This window comes from Phocoena phocoena, chromosome 13 (genome assembly GCF_963924675.1).
Source record: "Phocoena phocoena chromosome 13, mPhoPho1.1, whole genome shotgun sequence".
Taxonomy (NCBI): domain Eukaryota; kingdom Metazoa; phylum Chordata; class Mammalia; order Artiodactyla; family Phocoenidae; genus Phocoena; species Phocoena phocoena.
In genome coordinates this window covers 55,549,032-55,561,412 of record NC_089231.1, presented here as the reverse complement: position 1 = coordinate 55,561,412, position 12,381 = coordinate 55,549,032, and the positions used below count along the sequence as shown (strand labels likewise).

The following is a 12,381-nucleotide window of genomic DNA, read 5'->3' as shown; positions in this document are numbered from 1 at the left end:
GAGCTCCATAGCTCTCACTTCCTTGTCTCCCTGTCTTATTTTTTGTCTCCTGCAGTGTACAAGCATCGCTTCAGGCCCGCACTGGCCCGCACTGTGATCGTAGTAATTCCTCGTGCCCTTTACCGCAAACGCACGGGCAGGACCACAGAACTGTCCAGCTAGGAGGCTGTGACGTGCGGGATGATTTAATGAGAGAAAAGCTTTTCTGATGCTCAGGACGCTTAAGAGACAGCCAATCATTTTTTGAAACAGACCTTTCTTTCCATTTCATCTTCGGCAGAGCAAATCTTTCCCTATTTGGAGGGTTGAAGGCTTCTCACTGAATTGAGAGCTTCTAAAATCCACTATTTCGTGCTTTCTGCCTAGAAAGTGTTTGCTTCTCTTGTTAAGCCCACCAAGTTGTAGAGGGAACGCTCGGGCGCAGCCTCATTCAAAGCCAGCTGAATTTTGTCTGGACCACTTACACTGCCCTACACTGGTCTATTAAAGGTTGTGAGCGTTAATAGACCCCTGTGTGTGGCCAGTTCTGGGAGAGAAAATTCTAACTTCTCTCTTTTGTCTCTTCAAGCGTACGACGAAGCCTTTGATGAATTCCAGAGATTAAAGTAAGTCCCTCTTTCCCAGCGTGGCACTCTTGTCTCTGATGCGCGCTGCTCCCCATTGGCTGTCAGAGGGTCTTTCATTCGGGCAAGCGCAGTCTGAGCGGCATTTCCTGCCGCTTTGTTGAGCAACAAAAACATGAAATGCAGTCGAGGTTGGCTACTTTGAAGTAACACTAAAACAAAATCCTTCTTTGTTTGTGTGTTTGTTTGTTTCTCTCAACCACAGACAAGCTGCCATCGTGGAGAAAAGTAAGTAAACCCCTTCGTGTTTATTCCTGCTGTGGTTTCAAAATACAACTTTTGTTCTTCTGTTATGACTGCAGATGTAGGAGAGTGGAAGCATTTTTTTTCCTTTTCTTTCATTTCTCTCTCTATATTTTAAATCTTAGGTGTTCTGCATGTGTTTTCATTTAGTCTCTTCAGTAAGAATGTCTGTGAAAAGAAGGTCTCAGGTTACACTGTGAGAATGGCACCCAGCCTTGACTTGAAACGCCTCTAGGCTGCAAATCACACAGTAGGATTTTAATCGCTTGCAGCAGCCGCCATGTGTCAGAAAAATGTATATATGTTAAAGAGAAGAAAAAATAGGAAACTTTGTAGGTTTGGTATCAGGTGAATCGCTATAGCTGGTCCCCCAGCAAGTAGTCCCATTTTCCTGAGGGGCCAAATAAGGCTGAGTGACCCTGACCCAGCAGTCAAGCCTGTGTCTCTAAAACTGTGCTGACTCCTGACCTCTCTCAACCGTGCTTCACACAGAAATTTCTAGAACTCAGTCTACAGGATCCCAGGAGTCACAGACGAATCATCGTGATAACTCAGGTTCTTTCTCAGTGTGGGAGCAGAACCTGAAAACCGTTGAGGGTTAAAGTTGTAGGGTTGGCCCTGAGCTGGGTGGAAGGGAACCAGGAGGAAGAGTGAGAAGTGGAGTTGTCCACCTGTCAGTGGCTCCTGGTCACTCAGAAGGGAACTTTTTACCTTTGACCTGCAAGGCCTTCCTCCCTCCTTCCCCCTCCTTCCTCCCTCCCGCTCCTGCCCGGGGCTTGTGAGGCCGAGGCCAGCACCAGGCACAACGGGAGAGTGTCAGAGCCAGACCCAGGCCTCGCCCGTTCTTGAACTCTCTTGTGGACAAGGAGCCTGACCCTCCCTCTGCTTCATATGCTCCTTCTAGAGGTCTCTGGACCACAGCAGCTCCGAGCCGGAAGAGACCTGAGAGCCCTTCTAGCTCCATGTTCTTAAACATTTTCATAGAACACTTAGTTCAAACAAAATCTTCCCAATATATAAAATAGGTAAGAGCTGAATTATCTTCGGTGGAGTCAGGATGAATCCCAGCGATGCCACGGAGCAGAGTTTAGAAGCTTCATGTCCATGGGTTTAACGCAAGCCCCCCGCCCCACCGATGAGGACACTGAGGTCCACACAGCGACGTGACTCACCTAATACCACACGGCAGGTGGTGCAGGGGGCCAGGTGATGGGCTGGGCCCACAAGTGGTGTAAGGGCAACGGAGTCAGCAGGAGAAGGCAGTTAAGACTCATTCAAAGATCGGCCTGACTTACTGGAGAAGGGATTGTATTGATAGAAATAAGGATGTAGAGTCACACATTCATTGAAGTAGGCTAAAAATGAGAGGGTGGTGGCTACTGCGTTAGTGTTGACTGAATGACAGAAAGGTGTCCTTGCCTCAGGCCGAGGCAGTCACACCCACAGCACAAGGCTTGCGGGGGAGGGGGGGTGTCAGCCCTGGATTTCAGCACCCTTCCCACCCCCTGTCCCCTCAGCCATAGACAGGAGCTCTGCAGAGCATCTCAAGAACTCCTGGGAGATGAGGAAGGGGAACTCTCTAGGGAAGGCCCCAAGGAAAGCCCACATCTTCTCCAGCCTCCAGATCTCCCTGGCACACAGCCTCCGGTTACGCAACCTTTTCGAATCAGAGAGAAGCCCATGAAAGAGGCCAAGATCTGCTCTGCCTCCAGGAGAGCCAGGGCTGAGAATAGCCGGGAAAGTTACAGAGCAGATCTCGATACAAAGTGACCTCAAGTTGATATTTCAGGTACAGATAGAGACACCCGTGTGTGAAGAAGAAGAACATTCAGAATTACTGGATCACTTTCTTATTTTGCATATTGAAAGCAGGCATAAAATAACTGCAAGGAGAGGGAAACTAAACGGGAAAATGAGTTCCGCTGGGAGGCTTTGTGCGTGTGAGTGCTGGCACTCATCGTTTCAGTGATTAACCAGAAATGCCTGTGCTTGCAGATCGCGCCCGGGTAGTGGGAGGTCTCCCCGATGTGGTCACCATCCAGGAGGGCAAGGTAAGCATGGAGCACTCCTGTCCCCAATTCTTCCACGCTAGGAAGGGGTTCCAGTGCCCCAGACTTTGTTCCTTCTTTGAAGATGCATCCTACCATCTCCATCATATGCCACGGCTGCTTACGCCGGACTTCAGAATAGCCACATACAAGGTTCAAAATGCAGTCAGTTTTCCACTCAGCTTAATGTTTTGTAGGTCAAGCATCAGGATGCACGTTTGTCTGATGTGGGTATATGTAGACCTCTTAGTCTCTTTCCAGAAGTGATCTCCCTTTAACATCAGGAGAAGCAGAAAATGTTCAGTCATAACTATGTGATGAACATAATTGAAGAAGCAACCTCTCACACTAGTAGAAAATGGGCTGACCTATGAGATTCCTCACCTTTGGAGGGAAACGTGCTGCTCTGTGAATTTCTACAGGTCCCTTCTCAGCTGAGAACTGATTTATTTCCATTTGGTTTTAAACTGGTATTTCTTGGATCCATAAGAATCTCTCTGAAGAGCAGTGAATGTAATTTCTAACCTGGATTCACTTTCTTCATCCCTGTGTTTCATTAAAACAAATTTAATATGCCAATCACAGGAGGAGGGGTGTTTGTAGTGGAACAACATCTTTTCCCACCTCCAAAGGGCAATGGAGACGTATGATGGGTGACTGGGACTATGATGATGAACAGGGCACATCTAAGGCTTTAATGAGAGGTCAGTTCATCCAGCTGTGTTTCTTCATGCCTGGAAAATAGGACCACAGTTGACTTTAAGCTCAACTGCTGCAGGGTTGCTTTTGTTTTGAAACTCTATTTTCCATTTTCTTCACCTAATGAGGTTCAAAATATTCAACTCACTGGGTGGTAGTGAGAATTAAGAGAGAGAATGTATGTGAAAGCATCCCGTGACCTATAACTCAAATATATAGTACAGGTAAGAGTTTTCCTGGACACCTAAGGTGCATGGGAGTTTTGTTTAGTTTTGATAAAAGTTTTAATATGCACGAAATCACAGTTTCCCGGAACATACACGTGGTCTGCTTGGATAAATTCAATGTCGATAGTTTAGCTCATATTTTTCTTGCTGAAATGTGTTTGCAGAATAATTCAGTCAGAAGTGCTAATTAATCATGGGAAGAAAACAAATTTCTTAATATCTACCCAATTCTAAATGATACTCTTACAGAAGAGGTAACAAGTGATCATATAAGGTCCTTCTAGATAGAAGGCTGTCCTTTTCCCTGTATATGGTGGGCCCTAGCTCTCTTCCTTATAATTTCTGGACTTCGGTAAGAAGAAAAATGCAGGAATGGAATTTAAAATGTGAAGTAAATTTAACATCTTTGGTCATCAGGAAAATGCAAATTAAAACCACAATGAAATATCATGACACACCTATCAGAATTGCTAAAATAAAAAGACAGTGACAACAACAAATGCTGGTGAAGATGCAGAGAGACTGCATCAGTCCTGCATTGCTGGTGGAAATGTAGACCAAAATTATACAGCTACTTGGGAAAACAGTTTGGCAATCTCTTAAACAAATGAAATATACATTTACCATATGACCCAGCAATTGTACTCCTGGGCATTTATCTCAGAGAAATTAAAACTTATGTTCACATAAAAATCTGTACACAAATGTTCACAGCAGCTTTATTCATGATAGCCCCACACTGGAAACAGCCCAGATGACCCTTACAGGTATATACATACCATGGCACACTTCTCAGCAATAGAAAGGGACAAACTATTGATACCTGCAATAACTTGGATGAATCTGCAAGGAATTATGCTCAGTGTAAAAGGCACTCTCAAAACGTTACATTACTGTATGATGCTATTTATATAATGCTTTGGAAATCATAAAGTTTTAGAAATGGAAAACAGATTAGTGGTTGCCAGGAGTTAGGAACAGCTTGGGAGGGAGAAGTGGGCGTGGTTATAAAGGGACAGCAGGAGGGATCCTTGTGGGGATGGAAAGGTTCTGTATCTTGACTGAGGTTGTGGATACGTGAACCTAGACAGGTGATAGAATTGAACAGAACTAAACACACTCAAATACAAGAAAAACTGGGGAAATCTGTTATATCAATGTCAGTGTACTGGTTGTGATATTATACTGTAGTTTTGTAAACTGTTACTATTGGGGGAAACTGGGTAAAGAATATACAAAATCTATTATTTCTTATACTGTATATGAATCTATGATTATCTAAAAAATATTTCAACAAAAATATAAAGTAAAATTATAGGCCTAAACATTGATCTTTTAAAATAAGAAGGTTTCAGCACAGTTGGTAATATAATAAAATATTAGGAACTACGAATACATTCTGGCAGGGCACCTCTGCAACTGCAACAGCTCGAGTGGGTTTGTGGGGAGAAATAAAATGAGGAAGATGGGACATGAAAATGAGTCACATTATCTGAAGCAGCTGTTAGGATTCTGCTGCTGGGCCCAGTGACACAAACGAAATGCAGAAGCAAGCAGGTGGAGATCATGGCAACGAGGAGATTTCTCTACTGAGACAGAGTCCAGAACGCCACATTAGAGCAAAAAGGCATCTGTGTGTTTATGGGAACTGGAAGCAAATGCCTTTGTGGGGCTTTGATGATAAATGTTCCCAAAGCCAGAAAGCCAAGGCCCCAAAGAAACCTACTCAGGTGTGATTTCAAACTGTAACTCACACAGGTACACACAGCCCGGCCCGGGAGGTTTAGGTTTATCCTCCATCCGGTCAGGCCGACCCCCAGAAGGACGCTTCAAGTTGGATCGTTAATCTGATACATCTCCTCCCCTCTCATGAAACCTGTTTTCCAGGCGCTTAACCTCACCTGCATAGTGTGGGGAGACCCGGCTCCGGAGGTCTCCTGGCTGAAGAACGAGAAGCTCATGGCCTCGGACGAGCACTGCAACCTCAGGTTCGAGGCCGGCAAGACCGCCTACTTCACCATCAGCGGGGTCAGAACGTCCGACTCGGGCAAGTATGGGCTGGTCGTGAAGAACAAGTACGGCTCGGAGACCAGCGACTTCACCGTCAGCGTGTTCATCCCGGAGGAGGAGGCGAGGAAGGTCTCTGAGGAGCGCCCGAAGGGCAACAAGAAGGCCAAGTGACAGGAGGGCAAGTGGGCCGAGGGGGACGAGCCACCCCGCACTGCCTCGGGCTACGTGTGTGCGAAGGGTTCGAGCTGAGCGCGAGGAAGTCTCCGTGCTTCCTACTCCCTATTTTTGTGCTGGCTTTGGGGGTCGGGGGGATTGTCAAATCTTTATTCATATAAGAAAGCACCAACTAACGACATTTTAATCGTTTTTCTTTACCTACAAATTGTGTTAAGAAAATAACATTGGTAGCGCAAATATTAGGAAACAGTTTTAAGGCAAAGAGCAGGGTAAAGTCAGAGGGCCGTTGAACGGGGGCAGGAGACACGTGCTGTGGAGCCGTCTGGACCCGCCAGCCTCTCAGCAGTCAGTTCTCCTGGTTCGCAGTGAGGCGGCAGCATCCAGTCAGACGAGACAAGCTATTAAGTCAGCCAGCCTGTGTCGTGTGTTGTAACAAGAGCCGTGTGCGTTCTGTGGGCGGCCTGGTGATTTGGAAGCTCTCGGTCCTAATAAACAGTTCACACCCCTCTGCTCCCCCGTCAGTGCTTCTCTCCTTCTTACTGGTTTAGCTGCCCAGCTGGGTGGCCTCCGCTGGGTGACCTTTCTGGCCTCTTCTTGTAACACGTCTTCTGAATTTTAAATTCCTTTTGGTTGAAGCAGTGCCTTCACAACACAATCACATAAGGCATCCCAGGTCGGTTGAAGTTCAGAGGTGTGAACTTGCTCGTCACTGTGCATCTGGTAGCTCACCAGATCAAAGGCGATCTGTCAGGTCTCTTCCATTGTTAAGATACCCGGAGTCACCGAATGTAACGTGTCAACAGAGGATAATAAGACGGCGTGGGGCGTCTAGCACCAGAATTGGCGACTAAGGCCACAGCTGAGAATAAAAGGCACTACAGGCTGGTCACTCTAAGTTCAGAGAACTGCCAGGTCTGGGGCCTGCCCCTTGCGGCAGCGTTTCTGCTTGAGGGAATTTGGGCCTTCCCCATCCCTACCCCTAACCCCCAACCACCACACACACACAAACACACACACACACAACACAGGAGGAAAAGAGTAACTGTGAAAGCCACCCCTGCCTTCGTCCTGTCAAGGGTCAGGGATGGGACGACAGAATCCCTCACAGTTTGGAGGGGCACCTACACATCCTCTCCTTTGCAAAGACCAGGACTGCAACTTGCCTCTCACCTGACTGTAGCCCCCACTATCGCCCTGACGCCAACCACCGGCAGGAGTGAGCTGCTGCCCTCCCACTGTCAGACACGGCAGGTGGATGTTTCCCGGGGTCCCCTGGACCCTGCAGAAAGTGCCGGCCTGAGCAGGCTGACCTTCTCCTCCCAGGACGAGTGGACCCAGAAGGAAAGTGTTTAATTATCTAAAACATTACAAGTACATAAAAATCAAATATGCACAGACTCCATAATGCAAAAATACTCATTTTACCTAGATGTAGCCCCTAGAGCCTGAGACTGGAGTTCTGATACCCATGCCAGAATGAGAGGCATGGATTCGGATCGTTTGCGATGGGGAAGTGCACACCAAGACCTCAGCACAGCGCTGGGCTGCTCAAAAGGTGGTTTAGACAAAAAAAAAAACAACAAGGATAGTAAAACTATCACCAGCTGACATGGAGAAGCTCTACTGAAGCTCGCTATCTGCCTGGGAGTGGTTCTGGGGAGAAAAACAAAGTTAATGGGTTCCTCAAGCCAGTACTGCACATCCGTGGGGTCCACATTTACAACAAGCACCACATGGTATAGGTATCCCAAGCCAAGAGTTCCCATAAAAATGGCCAGTGTCTGGGCCCCAGAGAAGCAAATGTAAAACGACACTACAAGGAACTTCTGTGTCTGCCCACAAAGGATTGCCGTTACGGAAATTATCCTCCCACCATAAACAACTAGAAAACCAGGCACAATATATGTGGGAAAAAACTGTTTGGGGCGTTGGCTAGTGAACATGCAGGGCTGTGATGCCCCAGAGAAAGGGAAACAGTAACGAAAGACCTGTGATTTCTCCAACTTGGTGCCTGGACAGAGTGTTCAGGCTGCAGTCCAGCCAGGGGGACCAAGAGAGAACCTGTCAGTCTCACTGAGTTGAGGAGTTAGAGACTGAAGTTCAAGGAGGCTGAAGTGGCTGGGATTCATAGGAAAGGGCGATGGAGGGAAGAGTTGCACAGAGAGGAGCCACAACTACTGAGCCCACGTGCTGCAACTACTGAAGCCTGCGCGCCTAGAGCCCGTGCTCTGGGAGGAGTTGCACAGAGAGGAGCACGGGCTGCAGCAGACAGGTCTCTGGCTGAGCGCTGCTCTGTGAGTGCGGGAGAACCCTGGGAGGTGGGGGGACAAGGAGTCCTGGGAGCTCACACAGACTGGGAGCAGTTCTCCTCCCCACCAGCCGGAATGAAAATGTTCAATGTAATACATGGAATATTGGGTAGAGGCTTCAGAAGTTGCTCACCTTAGTAGTGGGGCTAAATTAACTCTGACTGAAAGCTGCCCTGGACACACCCTCACAAAGCTTGAAAGCAGGCCTCCAGAGGATCAAATATCTATGGTCACCTAATAGTGTGTCAGGACAAAGTGCAGCACTTTAAATGAATGCATCATCCAGCAGTGTGAAATTCATAACAGCTGGCATCCAATCAAAATTAACAGGTGTGCAAAGAAGCAAGAAAATATGATTGATAACCAGGAGAAAAGTACATTAAAGATAAGTTCTGTGGCTGTAATGTACAGCATGTAAATATTATTACAATAGTTAATAATACTGTACTGCATATTTACAAGTTCCTAAGAGAGTAGATGGTAAAAGTTCTCAGCACAAGAAAAAGAAATTTGTAACTATGTGAGGTGTTGTTAACTAAACTTATCGTGGTAATAATTTCACAATATATACATATGTCAAATCATCATGTTGTATACCTAAAACGAATACAATGTTATATGTCCATATATCTCAATAAAACTGGGAAAAATATTTCATACACAAGTTTTATGGAAGTATCAAGAATAATTCATTATTAATTTAATATAATTTGAGCAGATAATGAAAATTCAAAATAATTTTTAGTCATTTTTAACACAGTGCAATCCCAACAGCAAATGTAATCATAATTTCAATAAAAGATGCTTGAAATATGATGAGCTATGTGTATATAAGTTATTTGTTGGTAGCTTATAGGTATGTAACTTGAAATGGCATTGCTATAGTTTTATGATCATTAATCTAAGTTAGCAGAAGTCCACAATCTAATAAAATGATACATGAGGAAAAAAAGTATATTAATAAAAACAAAGCCAGAAATGACAGAGATGATTGAATTAGCAGACATGGACCTTAAAACATCTGTTATAACTATATTCTATATTTTCAAGAAGCCAGAGGAAATACTGAATATGTTAAGTAGAGACATGGAAGAATACCAAGGCATATCACAATGAATTTGCTGAAAAACATTGGTAAAGAGAAAATCTTAAAAGCAGCCAGAGGGAAAAAGACAAATTATGTACAGAGGAACAAAAGTGAGACCAACGCAAGACTTCTCATGAGAAGCTATAAAAGCCAGAGGACCATGGAGTGAGATCTTTAAAGTGCCAAGTAAAAAGCAAACCAAAAACTCTCAACCTAGCATTCTCTACCGACTGAAAATATTATTTAAAAATTAAGGCAAGGACTTCCCTGGTGGCGCAGTGGTTAAGAATCCACCTACCAATGCAGGAGACACGGGTTCGAGCCCTGGTCCGGGAAGATCCCACGTGCCGCGGAGCAACGAAGCCCACGCAGCACAGTGACTGAGCCTGTGCTCTAGAGCCTGCGAGCCACAACTACTGAGCCCACGTGCTGCAACTACTGAAGCCCGCGCGCCTAGAGCCTGTGCTCTACAACAAGAGAAGCCACCACAATGAGAAGCCTGTGCACCGCAACAAAGAGTAGCCCCCACTGGACACAACCAGAGAAAACCCGTGCGCAGCAACCAAGACCCAACACAGCCGAATATAAATAAATAAATTTATTTTTTAAAAAATTAAGGCAAAATACTTTACAGTATCTGTCAAACTAAAGCGGAGAGGTCCGCCACCAGCAGATCTGCACTATAAGAAATGTTCAAGGAAGTTCTTCGGACAGAAGGCAAGTGGCATCAGATAGAAATTCAGATCAACAAAGAATGAAACGTAGCGGAAGTGGCAAATACGTGGGCAAATATGAAGTACATTTTTCTCATTTGTATTTTCTTCTTGCTCCTAATGCACCTCTGCCAGAGGCACCCTGGCCCGGCCTGGTACCCAGCACCTGTACTCCCTCCACCCGGACCCTGGCCAGCCCTAGGGTTCCCAGGCCTCAGCATCAGTACCATCAGAGGCGCTGCTTAGGGATAGATGCAGTCCCGCCAGGATAATGTGCCAACCCTTCATCCCTCTAGTCTCAGGAAGTCCAACCTTACCCAGGGCTGGACCACTGAGGAGGCTCCTGCAGTGTCTGCATGAGAGCAGCGGCCGAGGAGATGAGGATGCACTGACCAGAGAGACGTTTCGGAGGTAAATGGGCAGGGCTGGGGTGGAATTGCTCAGGAGGACTCACCTACCTACCCTCTGCCTTGAGTAGCTGGATGGGTGGTATGTCCTCTGAAAGGGGAGCAGCCCAGAGATAGAAGGAGCCATGTGAGGCCGGGGGTGGGGGGGGGGGGGCGGGTTGCATTACGGCAAAATTGTGAGTTTCCTAAAAGCTCGGGTAGGGTAAGGAATTACTGCCTTTAGAAGATATTAGGTACAAAAAGCCTTGACTGAAAGAGAAGGAAGCGGAATGAGATGAATGACCAACAGCAGCAGAGAATGTTGCTTAAATGATTACTGGGCTCGCATTCTCAGAACAAATAAAAGAGAGAGTGTGAGTTAAAGTACTGGGAACTATGAATCCTTAGACTGTACGTTAAAACAAAACAAAAACTTTCCCATCTTTGTGGTGCATCAATATATCTACCTCAGGAAAGCAAATCTTGTACAATAGAGGAATTACACTTCCGTTGAATCATAGAATCAGGAATTTTCTTTACTGTTTTGGCAGTTACAGGAACTATGTAGCATTTGTGTTGCAAAGTATCATTGCATTGTTATTGCTTAAACAGTATATGTTCTTGTTACTTCTAAGTATCCACCGCTATCAAGTGAAAAAAAAAAGATTTATGGATTAATAGTACCACTGGCGCCATCTCAAAGTGTTTATTATGTCCAGCTCCGTGGCCCAGCTCTCTTACCCACAGCAAGACGTTTAGATAAAATACACAGATTTTATGGAAGATTACATGCTTGAAATACAATGACTATAATGTCATGTCTTCAGGTGTTTGCATTTTGACCTCTACCTCAGGGCTTTAGAGATGAAGTTATGTAAGAAAAGTCTTAGATGATTTAATACGCTTCTGAAGAATCAGCTGATACATGTACATGAAAATCTCAAAAAATTTACATGAAAGTTTCCAAAATGACCTAGCTCATAGTTATTAAGATCTACGTGATTTTTCACACTATTTCTTTACATACTTTATTGTAGTCTAGTGGCAATAGACTACTACTATTGTCTTCTTATTAGAGATAATAAGACAATACTTGTGACAAAGCTCATTCACGTTCTGGGGGCACCCAGAGACAGTACACACGCCCCGCTGTCCCCACTTAAGGGCAAATTTCTACATTCTGGAAAAGGTATGGAGCAACACACAACCAAGTTGCCTTTAAAACACTTTGGCAACAAAATACGCCCTGCTTTGAATAAATCACGAAAGTAGCTTTCCCCTCGCCTGGTCTCAAGTTTCTGTGGTTTCCTCCTTCCCTCTCCTCCCTATTTGAAGAAGGGTGGAGGCCATAACCTGTAGGAACAGGACTACAGCCTGAAGGGTGCCATGGTATCACAGGAAAGCCTCCTATCCTGCCTGCCCTGACCTAGGTCTAAGCTGGATGAGAAGGTAGCACCGCTGGCACCTCATCCCTGGGACTGGTCAGAGGGAAGAGCTTCCTTTCAGAGACCAGGAGCCCTATCCCAGAATCGCAGTGTTTTCTTATGTAGATTCTATTTTGATTGCTCCTGAGTTGATCGCGAGGATCCAAACACACCTGGCCCACAGCTGCCCACAGAAGCCTCCAGGCCAGCTGCAGCACATAGACTAACGACCCCACTCCACTGCCCTCTGCTCTTCACAGCCTCATGTTCCTGCTGCAACGTTCCAGCCAGGCCTCAGGACCCCCTCTGCTCTCAGACTGCTTCAGCACAGACCCCACCAGCTGGTGAGCTTCCCCACCATCCAGTCCCCACTCCCCAGAACGTCACGGGAAAAGTGCCCCTTCCTCTGTACCACAAACCAGGACCACATTCCCA

General features: G+C 45.9%; 1 protein-coding gene across 2 annotated transcripts in view; it reads left to right on the top strand.

Moving 5' to 3' along the window:
- The window catches only part of MYOM1 (myomesin 1), a 138,844-nt gene extending 132,792 nt beyond the window's left edge, over positions 1 to 6,052 (top strand). For both annotated transcript variants that reach the window (XM_065889262.1, XM_065889261.1), the window contains 4 exons: positions 569 to 605; positions 829 to 851; positions 2,862 to 2,917; positions 5,728 to 6,052. In XM_065889262.1, coding sequence (XP_065745334.1) covers positions 569 to 605; positions 829 to 851; positions 2,862 to 2,917; positions 5,728 to 6,021 — 410 coding nt within the window. In that variant the 3' untranslated portion in view covers positions 6,022 to 6,052. The remainder of the gene's footprint in view (positions 1 to 568; positions 606 to 828; positions 852 to 2,861; positions 2,918 to 5,727) is intronic.
- The last annotated feature ends 6,329 nt before the right edge of the window (positions 6,053 to 12,381 follow it).